The sequence below is a fragment of the Zingiber officinale genome, chromosome 9A (genome assembly GCF_018446385.1).
Source record: "Zingiber officinale cultivar Zhangliang chromosome 9A, Zo_v1.1, whole genome shotgun sequence".
NCBI classification, from domain to species: domain Eukaryota; kingdom Viridiplantae; phylum Streptophyta; class Magnoliopsida; order Zingiberales; family Zingiberaceae; genus Zingiber; species Zingiber officinale.
Genome location: NC_056002.1, coordinates 9,003,290 through 9,023,262, shown reverse-complemented (window position 1 = coordinate 9,023,262; position 19,973 = coordinate 9,003,290). Strand labels below are relative to the sequence as shown.

Genomic DNA, 19,973 nt, shown 5'->3' with positions numbered 1-19,973 from the left:
AAGCAAAACCTTCCTCCAGTCTATAGGAGAAGGCCACGTGTCTTCCACCACTCGACAAGTCCTGACACCCGACACCCTCTGACAAGGGTCAGTCTCTAGAAGGTACGCACTGTCATATAAAAAGGGACGTCCTCTCCCTTGTGCAGGTATGCTCACTCGCACACTTGTCTACTTTTCTTTTTTCCTTCGTACACTGTTCTTCTGGGGGAAAAGTACCTGACTTGAGCATCGGAGGGCCTGCTCCGGAGACTTTTTCCTGGTTCTTGGTCTCTAACGTTTCGTGTACTTATCTGAGTGTGCGCAGAGTTCTAGTACCGCCGGCTCAGACCCAGTAGTCCTTCAAGGCCACGCGGGGGTTTGTTCACCGAAGCCCACACAACTGCAATCTCACAGTCTCTCCTCCGTCAACGCCAGTGACACATCATCCGGCCTTCATCTGACTCAAATTCCGGATAGGATCAATTTGGCGTCGTCTGTGGGAACTTTCTTCACTTGTTCTGGAGTGTGAAGATAGAGGATACCGGAAAAATCAACGTAACCATGACGATAGCAGAGTACGAATTGTTTAGGGAAGCCAAGAGGTGGGCGGCCTCTAAAAAATAGACTACCGCTTCTCGACCATACAAGATGCCGGTAGTTTCTAAAGATCTGACTCACGCTTCTGACAGAGGATCCAAAAGAAAACAGTCTGAAGAGTTTCCTTCGGCCTTCTATAGGGAGTCGGGCCTTGATTACCATCACAAGGGCCCGGACGGCTATAACAAGAAAGAGCAGCCGCAGGCTTCTATGGCATAAAGCTCCCCGCCCAGGGATTCGAAGAAGGGTAAAGCTATAGTCCTCAGGGAGGAGCCCAGAGTGGAGCCTGAGGAGCAAGTGTCATTCTTTGCAAGGGTACTCGAGGAAAAGTTACCCAAGGGGTACAAGCCTCCTTCTATAGGAGAATATGATGGTAGCAAAGACCCGGAAGATCATCTCCGTAAGTTTAGGAACTCTGTCTTGTTGCATCAATACAGCGATGTAATCAAGTGTCGAGTGTTCCTGAACACTCTATCCGACTCGGCACAAAAATGGTTTGACTGATTGCCGAACAGGTCCATCACTTGTTTCCATGATTTTAAAACTGTCTTCCTGCGTCATTTTGCCAGCAGCAAGAAGTATCAGAAAACTGACCATTGCCTCTTCGCTCTCAAGCAAGGGTCAGTCGAGCCCTTGCGAAGTTATATCAAGCGTTTCAACTAGGTGGCTTAGGACATTCCCTCGGCCACCTCTGAAATATAGATGAGCACTTTCTCTCATGGACTAGTAGAGGGGGAATTCTTTCGAGACCTCATTCGGGATCCCGTGAAGAACTTCGACGAGATGCTTGGGAAGGCTGCCAACTATAGTTATTGTCTCTGCTCTTGTTGATTATACAACATGTGGTAAAAGGTGAAATCGCTCACTCCCAATGTTCTCGTCGCACCCGACTTCAAGCCATCACGAGAGAGGTAAATCACAGCAATCGAGCGAACAAATGATGGTGTTGTTGATTATACAACATGACCGTTAGGATGATAAATGAATTAAGGGTTTATGAATAAGTTTGATTTATATTTGTTTAATATATATAAGTTTAATTAAATACATAAGTTTGAACAACTTATTAAATAAATAAGGTTGAATATATGTGTGTTTAGTTCTTTAACGTTCGTAAACAATATTAGTAAATAATATTCATGAATAATGTTAGTGAATAGTATTCATAAACAACATTTGTGAACAATATTCATAAACTATATTTATTAATAAAATTCACATCAATATGTTAAATAAACAATAAAATAAAAAAATAAGTTTAAATTATCAAGTTTAAAAATCAATCAAATACTTTAAAGTTTTAAACAATTAAATAAACTTTAAAAATCAATCAAATACTTTAAAATTTTAAACAATTAAATAAACTTGAATTGAGAGTTCGATAATATCTAAACGAATCAAGGTCAAACTAAGCTTTAATTGAGAGTCCGATAACATCTAAATAAACTAAACTTAAACTAAATTTCAAATAAACTTAAGCTTATATAAAATAAATTAAAGCTTATATAAAATAAATTAAACTAAACTTGAACAATCTTAGTTCATTTTAAATTCAACTCGATTATCTTACTAAATAAATTTAAATATCTCAAAACTTAACTGGCTCGTCTTGTACGAGGCAAGATCTTCTGGATCATTTTTTGTGATCTAGAGGATTTGTCACTCGTATTTACGATCGAATCGTTGTCGCGATCTGCCCGCAAATGGTTGCAATCTCTTCTTGGGTTCACCACCCCCACCAGATTATAGTTTTTGTTCGGAGCGGGCTTCTAGAGGTCGTTCGGAGGACACCCTCGCTTAGCGCCCAGTAACCTGACCACTTATCTACCATCGGAAGTCTCCGGGCGACCTCCGACCACTCATTCTGAATAAAAATTATAACCTGATGGGGACATTGAACCTAAGAAGGGATCATAATAATTTACGACTGAATCATGATCATGATCATGATCCGATCATAAATAAAAATGACATGTCCTTAGATCACAAAAATAGTGGTCCAATAAATCTGTGCTCGTCTTGTACAACCACAAAGGCAGCTGGCTAGTGCATAGGATTAAAATTTAAATATACTTTTATATTCATCATATTTTTTAATCGCCAGTTGGCTCGTTCGTATCCCCCCTGGGGTTCAAGCGCATAGAAAACCTCCGCCACTCTTCGCCTCCTTCCCCATCAATGGCGGCTTTTTGACCTCCATCGTGAATGGATCTCTCTCCATCCCTCTATACTCTTGCTTCAGTTTCATTTCGTTACATCTTAGCTTTCTGTCTGGTAGGCGAAAGTAGTTCTAAATGTTACCGGTGTTCCGGGCATCGCTGCCAGACATCTTCTTCTGAGACCTTTGAATGCTTTCGTGGGCCCGAATTCCTAGCTGCGGCCGGGAACTTTATCGGCTTCCTCGTTGCCTTTGAATGCTCAAGGTTAGACGATTTTGATTTTCGATCGATTAAGGTTTTTCTGTCGTTAATTCATTCGATGTTGATTTGATGAATGTCTTTTTCCATGTTATTTTGTGTCATGGGGATGGGATCTTCGGTAGTTGAGTTGCTGTCCAAGGTAACTAACAAAGTATATTTTGACATACGCATTGGCAACCCTGTGGAAAAGGACGTTGGGAAAAATGTGATAGGATTGTACGGAGATGATGTCCCCCAGACAGACAGCTGAAAATTTTCGTGCTCTTTGCACAGGTCGTTTCATCCTCTGTTTATTTATTTATTATTTTTTGTTTGGATAAAAATTTTCTTTTTGGTTACTTGGGATTCTTGACTTTTTTGTGCTTTGATCAGGAGAGAAGCGCTTTGGATATAAAGGATCTTCATTTCATCGCGTAATCAAGGATTTCATGATTCAAGGTGGAGACTTTGAGAAGGGAAATGTAAGATCTCTGGTTTGTCTACATGATTTGTGTTTGAATGCATAAAAAAATCAAACTGCTTCCAATCATTGTAAGAAGCTTGAAGAATGCACACACACACAAAAACCCTGAAATGAATGGCCTTTTAAAAGTAGGGCCATGAGTGCTGAAGTGCTACAATGTGCTTGACCAAGAAAGTGTAGCACTTTTATGGACTCTTTCTCTATGACATACTATGAATGAATTTTAATCATACATATAAAGAAGATCTAAACGTATATACAAAATATCCAGGGATTTGGTAAAAGAAAATTGTTAAAGTTAAATAAGGTTGACATCTTCTTCGCACATCCTGTAGTGTTAACAGATAAATGTCCTACTTGTTTACATCAGTGAACTTAAATTTAGTCTCCATGGTGCATTGGTAGCCTATGTATCACCATAACATAAGATGAATACTTCATAGCATTGATAGAAGCTGATGCAATCATGCTAATTTATGAAATTCCCTCAATTATAGCTCTGTATCTCTATGTTCAATTGTGATGCCAATGCCAGATTTTTTTTTTTTTTTTAAATCTTGGAGGCATATTGGTGGCAATTGATTAGGATTTGAAATTTCAAATTGTAATTGGTTTTTAGTAGTATTCTATTTCATGTTTGATACCTATATGTTTTGGTAGGAGTTTGACAATGGTAATTTATTTTACCACAAATTTTTTGTTTTGTTTTAGGCTACCACATGATTTATTATACTTATCATATAATTGTGATCTTGAACATTTCTCTAAAATTCACTAGCAGGGTTAACATTGTTGTTATTGGCAAATTGTGTTTGTTCAGTAAAGGCCGTATTATATTGATCAAAACCATCTTCAAGGTTAGGTAACCAATGTAAAAATAATATAAAAACGATCCATTTGGGCATCTGTCTTAACATGTGTAGGCCTACATTGATCGTTGCTTTCAGAAAAGTTACTTGGACCTCCTCTTAATGTGATTGTGAGTGAGTGGGCATGTTATTCATAGATTTTAAAATGCACAAACTATAATATCTAGTAAAATCATTGGATGATTCATTCTAGATTTTATAAATCTAAGCACGTCTTTCCAATTGATGGGGTACAGTATATATAGGTTGAGTTCAGATTTTTTACTCCTAGTCCTAACATCTATATCTCTAATGTATTTAGTGGAAGTTGGGGTATTTCCTCTTATCACCATGAACTAAGTTTATTGTCAAGAGATGATTCAACAAATTAGGGTATAGTAATGAAATTAGGGTATTTCCTCTTTCATATTGCCTGCAAATCATGCTTCCATAGTGTTGGTACCAGTGCTTCCCTCAACAACACAATAGGCTTAGATGGAGCACATAGTTGACATTCAGACTGATTTTTGGAGATAGATGATGCCTAGATTATTGAAAATGAATTTGATACATTGTTCCAAACTACTTGAGGCGATGGAGCAACAACCGCTTGACTCATCTTGTATAGAGGCGCCTCCATGTCGCACTTATATCCAACGCCATTGAGCTTGATTTGGAAAGTCTATCTCCTCACTCAAACACATCCCCACTCGAATAGGTTGATTTCCTGATAATTGATTTGTTTAATTTCATGTCACTGGTGGTAAAAGCATTTATGACCATACATTTAGAGATGAAAACTTCAAGTGTAAGTTAAACTTTGCCGGCCATTAATTGTAATTAGTATTATTATACCTATAAGGGATCGTTATTTACTCTGAAATTTCCAGTGGCTCATCTGGGTCCTGGAGTGGTTAGTATGGCAAATGCAGGGCCCAACACTAATGGAAGTCAGTTCTTCATTTGCACAGTTAAGGTAAATAATGTTTGAAATTGATACCTGAAATCTGTTCTAGTATTTAGCATGGATGCATCTCTCCGCTAGCCAATATTTCACTTGACAAATAGTATAGAATTGTATTTTTGGTCATTTCAAAGACAGTATCTGCCAACACAAAATAGCTGATTTCAGTTGCTTTCATTCTTGTCAACTGAAATATTTGTAATTCCATGTGGATGCTTGCTTAGTTTTGGACACGGCAATTGGAAAGTTTCCACATGAAGTACTACAAAGCTGTATCTTATTCAGATAAATTCACACATTTCCTTTGCAATTTTGTTCTTAAGCTAGAACTCAATGGGCTTCTATTGCTTACCTAATAATCATATGAAAATATTGTTACTTGTTTGCTAGCTGCTAGATACACGAGTAAGTTGGGATTGAATTGCTTAGATTCCATCTGTTTGGGAAAATATTTTCCAGGAGCTGGTTGGGCACTTGATTTGTCCCGCATGACTGGCTCTACTTTTGCTTGAGCGGCTCACTCAACGAGTTGGACCTACAGAAAGAGAAAATACTTTCACCTTTATGTTCTAAGAATATTTTCTAATAGATTTCAGTATCACATTCAAACAGCAGAAGATATTTTCTTTTAAAAAAAAATAGGAATTGTTTTTCACAAACAAACAAGAGCCTGAGGCTATATGGAGGGAGGACTTTGTCCTTTTATCTGGAAATTCTTCTTTCAAGCTTGGAGACCATGAATGGTGGTGCAAGGGGGGACAGGACAGAGCCTGTCTTGTCCTCTTTCCTACTTTGAGAAATTTGGGATCTAAATTTCCCAGTTACTTAGAGCATCCACAACAGGCGTTAATGCATGAGGCATTAACGCCGACGTGGCGACTTTTTCGAACACTGTAGCATTAACGTGTTCAAAACTTTGAACGCGTTAATGCTATAGATTCATTAAAAAAAAATAAAAAAAATGCATTAACGCTTCCCACATCACTGCATTTAATGTAATAAACATGAAGATCTCTTTTCTTTTGTACCTGACCCGCACATGGATAATATTCATGCCGACGTGCATGGTGCAAACTAAAAGGATAATATTTTTTGGTCCAAACAATGTTAATAAAGTTGATGATGATGGAGCTCATCACTTCCGTAGATTACTTGCTTCTCCTTCAGAATGTCTCCTTTTCTTTCTTTCTTTCTTTCTTTCTTTTTCTAACTAATAAAGCTATCTGATAATTAGTATGAGTATGGATCTTTGTGATTTCCTGCGTCATGTATTTTAATTGAATACTCGATGTCTGTTAGGTGCATGCCTTTTCTCATTGACAAGCTTACTTCACAGGAATCCCTCAGAGGCAAAACCACACTCATAAAACAAAAACTAATTTTTGAACCTCTTTTCAGGCTTATCACTATCTCTATATGTATATATCTCTATCCATGATTGGCATTTCCTGAGCGAGTTAGGCTACTTCATGAAATATAAGTTTAAAAAGGATCTTAGTTTTCCTTTTCTCACAAAAACGAAGCTGGGAAAGGAAATGTTCACTGGTTTAGCACCTCTTTGTTCCAAAACATTATGGTTAAGCTTCATCAGTGCGAAAATATTATGCAAGGAGATCCATCATGGTTTAGCTTATCTTGTAACAGTAGATTCTGTAGAACATTTAGTTCTCACGACTGTACCTTGAAATGTTTGAAAACTTGAATAGGTCTGAATGACTACATGGGCAACTAAATTTCAGTATCGAGGGAGCTGAAACACTGGTACTTTTATAGTTATGCCCATTTAAACTTCATTCCAAGCTTCAATTTTGGGGAAATGTGTAACTTTCTTGGAAAGGGTGTTGTTTTCATATATTTCTTTTCAATTCATTGCAATGTAATGGGTCATCACAAAACCAAGATTGCATTAGTGTGTTTACACAAACTGGGTTTATGCAGACGCCATGGTTGGACAAGAGACATGTCGTCTTTGGTCAAGTTCTTGAAGGCATGGGGATGTGATGAGGTTGATTGATTCTCAAGAGATGGATCGTGGAGATCGGCCCAAGAAGAGCGGTATCATTAGTGACTGGTGCACTACCGGTGGTTTAAACTTTTTGATTCAGAATAATATCATCTGTCCCTAGTCATCACCATTTTTTCCCCTTAAGTTGCGTTATGCTTGCCTCATTGTCACAGGTCCTCACTGTTGTATGGATGTATCCAAATAGCATTTTGCAGGCTGTAATATGATCTATAAGGAATTAGAAAAATAACCAGAGACGTTTTCATTGCAACAAGATGCTTGAGATCAAACGGACAAACTGGAGTTCTCCATTTTGAGCTGGGAGGCTTTTTTATCACCGTTCAATTTTTGGACTGGAAGCTATTTTCATCAATTTTTTATATATGTTACTGTTTTAAGTTTATAAAATGTTTTTTTTTTACCATCTAAAGCTTTTAGATGAGTAATCAAATATGTACTATTTGTCTTCCTTCGGCTTGTCAATGTGCCATGTATCAACTCAGCCAAGTTACACATGATTCCCACCTGATGTTTCCTCCGCAAAACCTTGTATTCTTGGAGTCATGATCCAACTCAGCCTGAAGCTGAGGTAGGCAAAATGATTGAAACCATGGAGTTACATGCCACTCTCAATCGTGGAAATTTTAGCACTAGTGGAGCAGAGAAAAAGCTAGGGAGACAAAGGAAGCTTAATGCAAGGGGACGATGGAGGCAACTGATAATGGAGGGCTTCAACACTGAATCAGGGGTACTTGGCAGGCTCTACTAGCTTCTCCCATTTTTAAGTCGGATTCCCTCTGAGTGGGAACTCCACAATGTTGTTTGCCTGCACACTATCACAAAAGCCTATGCACCTAGATGGACATCAGCTTTAGAAATTGGTGTACCCTTACCAAGGTTGAAGATGTGTTGGATGGTGGGGAGGTACTCCTCGCTGCTTGCATGCTTAGTGCTCTTGGATAAAAAAGAGGATCAATAATTGTTTCTGGACAGTTGTTTATTGTTGTAGGAGCATTTCAATTCCATTCCTTCTTTGCTTGATTGGCTTTAAATCCCTCTTTACTTCAAGCTTTGTGGTGTCTGCTTGCTTTTCTACGCGCATGTTTAATTAACTTTGCAGGGAAAAAGAAATGATGTTGGAGCAGAGTTAGACCGTTCTTTAAGCTTTGAGTCTTTGATACCGTGCATGTTGCGATTAGTTTAGTGAGATATTTTTGGTGCTAAGCCTTCAGTGCGTACAAGATGCGAGGAAGAAGAATAGGAAATGGAAAGGCAAAGTCCAAGAGCGAATATAAAGAAAATGCAATTTCGTAGGAATAAAAGGAACAAAAAAAATAAACTAAGTGCTGAAGTGCTACTAAACCTGATTAATTAATTAGAAGAAGCAACAGAGCTTTATTAGTGACTAGCATAGTCATGCACCTAAATAAAGTAGATGATAGTAAGGTAGAAGAAGTTTAAATCAACTGAAATAACACATGACTCACTAAATTGAACAAAAGAGTAGCCTATATTTTCATCATCATTAAAAGCACTTTATATTTCAGAAATACTGATTTCAACATTGTTAATAGTAGATTTAGACAGTTTCTCTAACACGCTCAAAATTACTAAATAATTATAGTTATTTTTTTTATTGGACAAAACTACTCAAATATTGATTAAAATTGTTCCAATTTAATTAAACTAGTCCAACTTTATGGTCAAAATTATTTAGACTAACTTTAAGCAAAGTTCTACATTGGAGTAACTTTAACTAAACGTGTTTCACGAAGTTATACCCGAAATTGCTATAATAGTATTGGAATAATGATATTTTAAAGATATATATAAGGTGTCTTTTGATATTTTTTTAAAAAAATGAAATATATTTTTCATGCTGATAAAAACTAAGGGACAACTTTTAAATTTTTACACTAAATTTAATATATTAAGAAGACTTATAAGCGTGACTTAAGCTATCATTAAGAGCCTATAAAAGCCCACGGAGTTCTGCAATTTGAACCATCCAAAACTCAAGACATGGCTCAGGCTGGAGTAGCTTGCATAGTAGCAATGCTTCTCGCTGTCTCCGTAGGCAATGCTCTAGGAATCAGAGTTGAGAAAAATGGCCAAATCAGTGATGAACTGAAGGGTGCCTACAAGCGAGTGCAGTTGGCCTCTGCCGCTTTAGTCGCAGGGCAACATGGTGGGATGAAAGATTTGGCTTCGATGAAGAGGTCAGTTCCATCAGGGCCAAACTCCATGGTGGACTCTCCCCATGGATTTGGGCAGGTCAGGGCTCAAAAACCAACATAAGAGGGTCGCCATTGCCGCCGAGGATGAAGTGAACAAGAAAAGCAGTGACCATGCTGTTAGCTAGCCTTTTATCTTGCCTTGAGATGAAGAATGATATATAGCATCTAGCTTTGTTGCCTTCGTGCACTTGATAGTGTGTCTTTTTTTTTTTCTTCATGTATTGAACAAATAATTGGGATTGTTTAAACTTTTAGTGATTCATGGCTAGTTCAACTTACTTCTTAGAAGTTCTTAGAGATGATGGAAATAAAGGATTCTGTCTGCAATCAACTTTGGCAACCAAGCTATCAAAATACAATACCAGAATGTTTAAAATGTTTGTAAACCTAATCAGGATGAACATATACAATTTTGATTAAATCCATATTTTTTACGTTCATAAAACAGATCAGTCTTGGCACTTCCTAAATTGACAATCTTGGGGACAGCAACCATGACCCTCGAGAACCATAGTGACATTCATTACAAACAAAGTTGAGGATGCAAGGGTGAACGCATGAGTCTCAGATAACTCACTTCCCATCACACTTCTCGCACAACTGACCGATAGCAAACCCCAGCTGCTTGCGGCACATAATAAGAACAGGATGGTGGTGCTTTGCCATGTTCCTCTAATCCGCCTAAAAATTCCTGAACAAACAAAAGAAACCATCAGCGTTCAATTTGTATTATAGTACTAACTATAGATATTCAATTGCCCTAGACATGGATATTTTAAGGCAGAAAGTTGTAAATTTCATGCAAAATGTTATTCTTCAATTCCCAATGGCAAGATCTAATAATGAATATACCAGCCAACTAATGGAACTCTTCAGCAAATTTCTTGTTCTTCATCTCCTATTAGCAACCATAAGGCCTTAGCGATATGCAAATCAACAGCATCAAAAGTAACATGGCAAAACCTTATACAAACATCACAAAACCTTGATTCCAAATAAAACTAGTTGGTTGATCCCCGCTATGCATGGGCTATTAAATAAATTGATATTAAAACTCGTACAATTAATATGCTATAAGACTTTTTTGGAGTAAAGTTATATGATAAATTCATAATCGTAAAAATACTTTTAATATTTGAAGTTATACTTGATGACAAAATGCACGAGTAAAGTTGAATTGATAAAAACATTTAACTAGCAACTATCAGTTCTTCTAACCAAATTGATACATGCATGTTTCTCTCAACTTAAGAATAAATATACGCATCGAAGCACAACGTTTCACTTCTACTATAACATGCAAATTTTGTTTTCAATTTAAACAAAATGATATAACAATGTAACATGCTATATATAACATACATATTTAATTTTTCTTTGAATTAAGATGCGTATACTTTTTCTTTGAATCAAAATCATTAAATCTTACTACGTTGCATCCACAATTATAATAAAAGATGATTATGTTCATTCTAGATGTCTCTTATAGTTCATCCTCGGATTATGTGAAGTAAGATTGATCCTGTCCGAAACTGTGAAGCTAGAAAGTTAAGAGGTGGCGGCTTCGCTAACCGGACGTGGACTCTACTCCGCTCTACAAAACAAACGGCGTCAGTGTCAGACCAGGGAAAAAGTCCCTTCTTTAACGCTCAAGTCAGTCACCGGAAAATATAGAAAAGTAGAGCAACAATAGCAATAGTGGAATACAATGGTAACGCATACCTCCGTTGGTGAATGACTCCCCTTTATATAGAGTCCTGGTGGGCAACGCGTGCGCGCTTCTTGAGACATGTGCATGCTCTCCCAAGTATCCCATAAAAGGGTTTTGTTAGAAAAGTACATCTGACATCATACCTTAACAGGGTATGCATATTTCTAACGCGACAGTAGAAGCTTCAGCCGTACGATCCGCCTGTCGGTTATGCCTCGTGTCAGCGGCACTATCTTCTAAAAGGATATCGAGAGATACTATAATGATCCCGTTGCTTGGTCGAGCGGGGTAGCCGATCAGCTGGGACTCCGCTACATCCTGCCACTCCATATCGAGCGTCGACTGTCTTGCATGTCATCCCGATCCTGAGTGGGGGTCAGCTCAGACCCATCTCCTTCTGGTCGGGGTCTGATCGTCCGATCAACCATTGCAATTGTCCTTCGCTCAACCCTTTGACATCCGGGGGTTGATCGTCTTAACTTTGACCTCCACTCTAGTGATTGACCTCGTGCCATATAGGTTTCCTTCTATCATCACATTAGAGAAAAATTACAAGATCAACTTAGAGCCGACTGTTAATTGACTAGGCGTGAGAGAAAATTAACCCTCTAATCAATTGGGTATCACATAGCATCCACAATGGATTGTCCTATGCATACTCGTCCCTCATTGACTAATGTTGCTGCTGTTTCTTGATATCAACTTTCAGTCCGTATCCCATAGTTACTCCTCAGATTGCTCCCTTTACCCTTCAGACTTATGGTCGCATGGACTCAACCGTGGCTATGATGAGGAAGTAGAACCCAGCGCTCAGCTACAATGTGGTTTCCAGCATCGAGCAAGTCGATGATCATAGCCCCAAGAATCATCCCTTTGTTCGCCTTTGTTGGTGCATTGTTGCCCCAGTATTCCTCTGAATGTCAAGGATGATGCTGCAGATCGAGCAACATTAATGTTGCTATACAGCTCACTTGCACTTGCTATCCGGCAAGTGACACTGTAGATAAAGCCTCCTGCAATGGCCAGCAACCTCTTTCCCTGCCTCAAGCATCAAGGTGTTGCAATGACGTCTTCTTTCTTGTCACTCTTGTCACCGCTTATATGACCACCTTATTGCAATCTCTTCGCCTGGAAATAGTTTAATTTATCATGGAAGAAATGGTTTATCAAAGAGGCCACTTATCTCTCCTGTATGTGCCAACACAGTCAGCTGCTTGACTTGTACCAAGTAGTTGAAGCAGGGGACACAACTTAATGGCCTACGTTGCTGACACAATAAATTGGAAAATATATTTTCGTCGAAGACATCTTCCCCCTATGGCGCAACCTTCCAGTGTCTTTATGTCAATTCGATTCCAGAACATTTCTGAGTGCAAAATTACGATCTATACAACATCCGTTAGTTACCTTCTTCCTCTGTCCCAAACTTTTCATGGTAGCACAGTGAGAGAACTTTGAACAACTTCCCTTTTGTACAAGCATAGTAATTGTTTTTCCTTTTTTACTCAAATGAATCCTGGTATGATATATACTCTATCAATGAAGAGACCCCGATAACAAACAAGCATTTAATCTAGAGTTCTATACATTTAATCCTACGAAGCACTAAACATCCATGGATTATTTGGTTGCACAAACAGAAGCATAAAAAAGGAATCTTGGTAGGAGAATGTCGAAGGGAAACGAGGACGAGCCACTCTTGACGCTGGCGAAAAGGCTTTAATTTCCGGGAATCTGGAAGTGTTCTTGCCTTTCAAACAGTGTATCGGAGAAGACGAAGCGCCTAAATATCTGGAGAGAAAATGACGCGAATTTAGAAGAAACGTAAGTCAAACCTAGTCTAACTACGTGGCGACATAAGAACACTCCACGTAGTCCTAAAATAATAGGAATCATTTAAAATACTCCTCTCCGCGGACCAACGCATCCTCCCGCTTGGGTCGGTTTGCCATTAACTAGGGTTTCCATTTTGATTCGAAAAGCTTGGAAGCACTTTTTACATCTCCGTTTCTCTTTGCCTTGTTTTTTTCTTCACCTCTTAGCACTTAGGCGATGGTGGACTGGGGGCCGGTATTGGTGGCGGTGGTATTGTTCGTGTTGATGTCGCCGGGACTACTGTTCCAGATCCCGGGTAAAAGCGGACAGGTGGTCGAGTTTAGCAACTTCCACACCAGCAGCGCGTCTATTCTCGTCCACGCCATCATCTATTTCGCCCTCATTACCCTCTTCCTCATCGTCATTGGCGTCCACGTCTATGCCGGTTAGACTCAACCCAGCACCGCAAGGCATATAACTGAAGGTGTTTTCTTCCATCTATCTATATCAGCTGCTAGATTGTGACCAGTACCCGTACTTCTTGCTCCTCGTCTTTTCATTCTGCAAGTTCTATAAGACCACCGAGAAAAAAAAAACGTTTTTGGTTAATTTTAATTAGTCTGCCGTAATTTTCACTTCTCGCATGATTAAGCTGGTTTGATATGGAACATCATCGTAGATTCAGAGTCGGAACAAGATTAAGCATATAATTATTAAATTCGCTTGTTCCTTTGGACAATGAATTTGATCGGACTGATATTGAGCAATTTTCACCAAGTGACAACAAAAAGACGGTGATTTGGTGACCTCCATTGTGTGTGGTCTTCTCAGAGCCTCTAACGCCCTCCACTTTCGCTCGTACCTTTTAGTCACGAGGATCGCGTGTCACTGTGAAAGTAGGAACACGCCGCGGACGTTTGGTGCCTTGTTTGGTGATCGTTGTTGATGATGCAAATTCCATGAAATACCCTCAAGGGTGATTAATCTGCCCTAAGGAGAAAATTTTCAAAAAATATTATCAATTAACATTTAATAAAATTGAAATGGAAGAAACTTTGACTAAAAGTCATGTCATTGCAGTTTTCGCCAAACTTGTTACAATAATATTATATATAATATGATATCCTGCCCATCGCACCGTGCACTACTGTACACGTGTATAATATCATTATCCTTTTTTAATTTTTTTTATTTTCAAAAATTAATATTTGCCTTAATATAAATCTTAAATATATTAGGATACTTGTAATATATTATTTTATCCAGTAAATATCTAAAATTTTTTATTTTTTATTTTTTTTTAACTGAACATTAGAAAATCTGAATCCTAAAAATAAAATCTTAATTCTTTTTCAAATAGAAATCTCAAATATATTACTATACCCCATAAATTCTTAAATTTTTTTTTTATTTTTTCTTATAACTGGCCACTATAATCCAATTGAGAAGTCTGAATCTTAAATTCTTTTATCTTGAACATTATATTCCAACTGAAAAATCTAAGCTCTTTTCAGTTTGAACACTATATTCCAATTGAAAAATCTAAACCCAACCCGTAAAGAGTAAAAAAAAATGTTTAATTAATTTTTTTAATTCAAAATTTTAAAAAAATAAAAATACCGCTGATATAATCAGAGCGCGCATATATAATCAGTTTGAATTGATTTTGTTCAGTATTAAAATGTCAAATTTTTTAGTAAATCAGTTGATTGATCTTTTTTAATCAGTCGATTGATTTATGTTTTTTTTATAAAAATCAATTTTAAATAAAATCAATTGATGAATCAAATTATCTTGAATTGATATGAAATTAATTTTTATATGTTCGTTTACCTCTCCTGATTATATTCATGCATTCAAATACTAATTTGACAAAATATATTGAGAGCAATAATTTTTAGAATAAGAAAATAATTAAAAATTTTAATTCATGTTAAAAAATCATTGCTCTTACAATATTAGGTCAAATTGATATTTGAGAGCATGGATATAATAAATAGAGATAGTTGAATACACCAGCACTAGTTTTATATAAATCCGATATCATTTGATTCATCATCCAATTTTGGACAAAGTCGGCTAATGGACTAAATGACTTCGGATTGATATGAAACTAATTCTTATGTGTTCATCTACCTCTCCTGATTGTATTCATGCCCTTAAATACCAATTTGACCTAATATATGATTTTTTGAACAAGAACATATATGATTTTTTTAACCAAATATATTGAGAGTAATAATTTTTTAAACATGAATTAAATTTTTTTAAATATTTTCTTGTTCAAAAAAATCATATATTAGGTCAAATTGGTATTTGAGGGCATGGATATAATCAAGAGAGGTAGATGAACACATAGTAAGTAGTTTCATGTCAATCAGAGATGGTTTAATCCATTAGCTAGTTTTGGGCAAAATCAGCTAATAGACCAATTAAACAATCTCGGATTGATATGAAATTAGTTCCTATGTGTTTGTCTATCTCTTCTGATTGTATTCATGTCCTCAAATACCAATTTAACACAATATATTCATATCAATATTTTTGAATAAGAAATGAATTTTTTTAAATATATTCGTGTTCAAAAAAATATTGCTATCAATATATTGAGTCAAATGGGTATTTGAGAGAATGAATATAATCAAGAGATGTAGCTAAACATATAGAAACTAGTTTTATGGCAATCCGAGGTTATTTCATCATCAGTCGATTTATGAATTAAAATTTTCAAATGTATTCATGTTCAAAAAATTATTACTCTTAATATATTGGGTCAAATTGGTATTTGAGAGCATAAATATAATCATGAGAAGTAGACAAATGCATAAGAACTAGTTTTATGCCAATCCAAGGTCATTTGGTCTATTAACCGATTTTGTCTAAAATCAGTGTTCGTCTACCTCTTTTGATTATATTCATGTCCTTAAATATCAATTTGATCCAATATATTGAGAGCTATGATTTTTTAAATAAGAAAATATTTAAAAAAATTAATTCATGTTCAAAAAAATCATCGCTTTCAATATATTAAGTTAAATTAGTATTTGAGAGCATGAATATAATTAAGAGAGGTAGATAAATACATAAAAACTAATTTCATGACAATCCGATGTCATTTAGTCCATCAGCCAATTTTGGCCAAAATTGACTAATGGACTAAATGACATCAGATTGATATGAAACTCGTTCCTACGTGTTTCACTATTTCTCCTGATTATATTCACACCCTAAAATATCAATTTGACTCAATATATTGAGAGCAATAATTTTTTGAACACGAATTAAATTTTTAAATATTTTCTTGTTCAAAAAATCGTTGCTCTCAATATATTGGGTTAAATTAGTATTTGAGGTTATGAATACAATCAGGAGAGGTAGACGAACACATAGGAACTAGTTTTATATCAATCCGATGTCATTTGGTCAATTAGTTGGTTTTGGCAAGATAGGTCGATGGACCAAATAATCTCGGATCGACCAAATGATCTCGGATTGACATAAAACTAGTTCATATAGGTTTGCCTACCTCTTTTAAATATATTCATGCTCTCAAATACCAATTTGACCAAACATATTAAGAGCAATGATTTTTTGAACACGGATTAAATTTTTTAAATATTTTTTTTTTCAAAAAATCATTGTTCTCGATATATTGAGTCAAATTACCATTTGAGAGTATGGATATATTCAGGAGAGGTAGACGAATACAAAAAAATTAGTTTCATGTCAATCCAAGATCATTTAATTCATCAATTGATTTTACTTAAAATTAATTTTTATAAAAAAAAATAAATGAGTCGATTGATTTACTTAAAAATTTGACGTTTTTTACAGAATAAAATCGATTCGACTAAAATCGATTCGACTAAAATCAATTCGACTGATAAAAAAAATAATCGACTGATAGGGGTTAAATTGGAAATAGATATATAATTTGATAATTTTAAAACTATTATATATATATCTGGAAGGGGAAGGGGAGAGAAGGGGAGTTTGAAATAGGAAGTGAGCTATGGAAAGGAAAGATAAGAAAAGGTAAGTTTTAACTTTCTTACCCATAAAACTAAAGAATTTCTTACACCTCAATTTGGGATGTAAGGGAAGGTAAGGGGAGCTAAAAAAATTTGTATTTCAATTTTATGACTGTTTTAGTATATTAATTTCAAAATTCATTGTTTTAAGTATTTTTTGCGTTGCGATGACAAACACTCGCACTGTCCAATGCTCGCACTTAGTCAATGGCGACGTTGACTTCAACGCCAAGGCAGACTTTGCCGACGACTTTGACACCGACACTGACTTTGATGCCGACTTCGACGCTAACGTCGATGCTGACTTCGACGCTGATGCCGATGTCGACTTTAACAAATTAGCTATAATTGTTTGAACGTGTAAATCTTAACCAATAAATATATTTAAGTTGCAGTAGGTTATTGATCGCATAAGTGTTTAGCAAAAATAAAGATAATTTTATAATTTTATATATTTAATCTTCATTATCCTCACTTGCCTTCCAAACACCAAAATACATTTTAAGTTAATGAATCTTTCCTTCCTTACATATAAAGAAAATATAAATATTTAGGGGGCGTTTGGTACGCGCGTTTTTCATTTTCATTTTCTGGAAAACGCGCGTTTTCTGGAAAATGGTGTTTGGTTTGTGTTTTCCGCGCGCGTTTTCTAAAAAATTGACTATCGTTTTCTAGAAAAACAGAGAATGACAAAAAGTCATTTTCTGTTTTCTAGAAAACGCGCGTTTTCCAGAAAATGAAAATGAAAACGATGCAAACCAAACGCACCCTTACTTTTTCTCTCTTTTCTTCCCTTCCAACTATTAATGAACCTTAGCTGATCATCCAAACTGAGGAGACTATAAAAGCCCACAGAGTTCTGCAATTTGAACCGTTCAAAATTCAAGACATGGCTCCGGCTGGAGTAGATTGCATAGTAACAGTGCTTCTCGCTATCTCCGTAGGCAATGCTCTAGGAATCAGAGTTGAGAAGAATGGCCAAATCAGTGATGAACTGAAGGGTGCCTACAAGCGAGTGCAGTTGGCCTCTGCAGCTTTAGTCGTAGGGCAACATGGTGGGATGAAAGATTTGGCTTCGATGAAGAGGCCAGTTCCATCAGGCCAAACGCCATATGCATGGAGCTTGGCCATGGATTTGGGCAGGTCAGGGCTCAAAAACCTACATAAGAGGGTCGCCATTGCCTCCGAGGATGAAGTGAACAAGAAAAGCAGTGACCATGCTGTTAGCTAGCCTTTTATCGTGCATGACTTGAGATGAAGAATGATATATAGCATCTAGCTTTGTTGCTTCCCGTAAAATACCTAAAAGAGATAAAAGAGAATTATCAGAATTGACCGGATTAAATCATCAAATCAAATCAAATTAATTTTAGGATTATTCTAATAATTCTGTTATAATTATTAGAATAATTCTCAGAATAATTTTTAGAATTATTCTGTTATTTATTAATTGGTTAATTGACCGAGTACTTGTTTAAACCCTATATATTGTATTGTCTTGAGGGCAAGTATCAACAAAACAATAAGATTAATTATTACTCTCCTATTTTATCTTCTTTCTATTTTTCTTTTAACATGGTATCAGAGCCATGATCCTTCGTTCCTTCTCTTTCTCTTAATTCTCCCTCACAAATCCTCTTCCCTTCCTTTTTCTTTTTCTGCCGCCGTCCAAGACAAAAGAGGAGTTTCTTTTTTTATTTTTTGAAACCGCAAAACAAGACGACAAAAAGGGCTTCTCCTTTGTGCTACCACCGCTGTCCACCGAACGCCGACCAAACCTCGACGTCGACAACAAGTGGTTGATCCGCCAAGGCTTCTATTTCCTCCAAGAGGAGTTTCTCCAGGCGAAAGGTCCCCTTTCCGGTGATCCAGTCTCTCTACAAGATAAGTTATTTTACTTTAGATGTCAAATACTCAACACTATCAAGGAGGCAAAAAACAAAATTCAGTCCGATGTCAAATTTGTCGCATAATTGGCCATACTGGAAATCTATGCCCTAAAAGATTTGATTACTCTCGGGTAAAATGTCAAATTTGTCACATCATTGGTCATCCTGGAAATATATGCCCTCAAAGATTTGCCTCAAATTTCATTGGTGGTTCTACAGTCTCAAGACAACCGTATATTTCACAAGCATATCCTAAAGCTCTATCATCTGTGCCTACTTGCGGTAAAACCCCAGAGTTTTTATCTACTGATTGGTATATTGACACTGGAGCAACTCATCATGTCACATCGGATTATAATATCCTTACAGACGTAATGTCATATTATGGCTCAGATACGGTTCAAGTAGGCGATGACTCAGGTTTGCACATTGCTAATCTTGGAAACACATATATTCATTTATCTAATCAAACTTTTCACATGAGCAATATCTTTCATGTTCCTTCTATCACTAAAAATTTACTTTCTACCTGTCAATTTTGTCTTGATAACAATGTCATTTTTGAGTTTCATCATAATCATTATCTTATCAAAGATAAAGGAACAAATGCTATTATGTTTCATGGGAGAATCAAAAATGGCCTCTACTATCTTCAAAGTTCGTCAATCAAAGCTTTTGTTGGTAAATGGACAAATAAACCAGCTTGGCATGCTCGACTTGGTCATCCTTCTCTTCATATTGTCCAGTCAATCATCAATAGGTATGGTTTACATACTTCCATTACCTCCTCTCCATCTCATTCATGTAGGGCCTGCATGGAATCTAAAAGTCATAAGCTACCTTTCTATTCATCCGATTATATTTCTAATTTTCCACTTGAATTAATTCATTCTGATGTTTGGGGCCCTGCACCTGTTTTATCTAACCAAGGTTTTCAATATTATGTTACCTTTATTGATCATTTTAGTAAATATACTTGGCTCTATCCTATGAAAAGAAAATCTGATTTATTGG

General features: G+C 36.5%; 1 protein-coding gene and 2 pseudogenes across 1 annotated transcript; 2 read left to right on the top strand and 1 right to left on the bottom strand.

The window, feature by feature from the left end:
• Nucleotides 1–3,096: 3,096 nt before the first annotated feature.
• LOC122019011 lies at nt 3,097–7,498 on the top strand (annotated as a pseudogene).
• Nucleotides 7,499–9,904: 2,406 nt separating this feature from the next.
• Nucleotides 9,905–10,179, bottom strand: LOC122019010 (annotated as a pseudogene).
• Nucleotides 10,180–13,215: 3,036 nt separating this feature from the next.
• Nucleotides 13,216–13,634, top strand: LOC122021610. The gene has a single exon (XM_042579746.1). The coding sequence runs from the start codon at nt 13,277–13,279 to the stop codon at nt 13,487–13,489; it is 213 nt and encodes a 70-aa protein (XP_042435680.1). The 5' UTR covers nt 13,216–13,276; the 3' UTR covers nt 13,490–13,634.
• Nucleotides 13,635–19,973: the final 6,339 nt, after the last annotated feature.

Coding starts and splice junctions, on each gene's coding strand:
- LOC122021610 (XM_042579746.1), top strand. CDS start 13,277: ATGGTGGACTGGGGGCCGGTATTGGTGGCGGTGGTATTGTTCGTGTTG.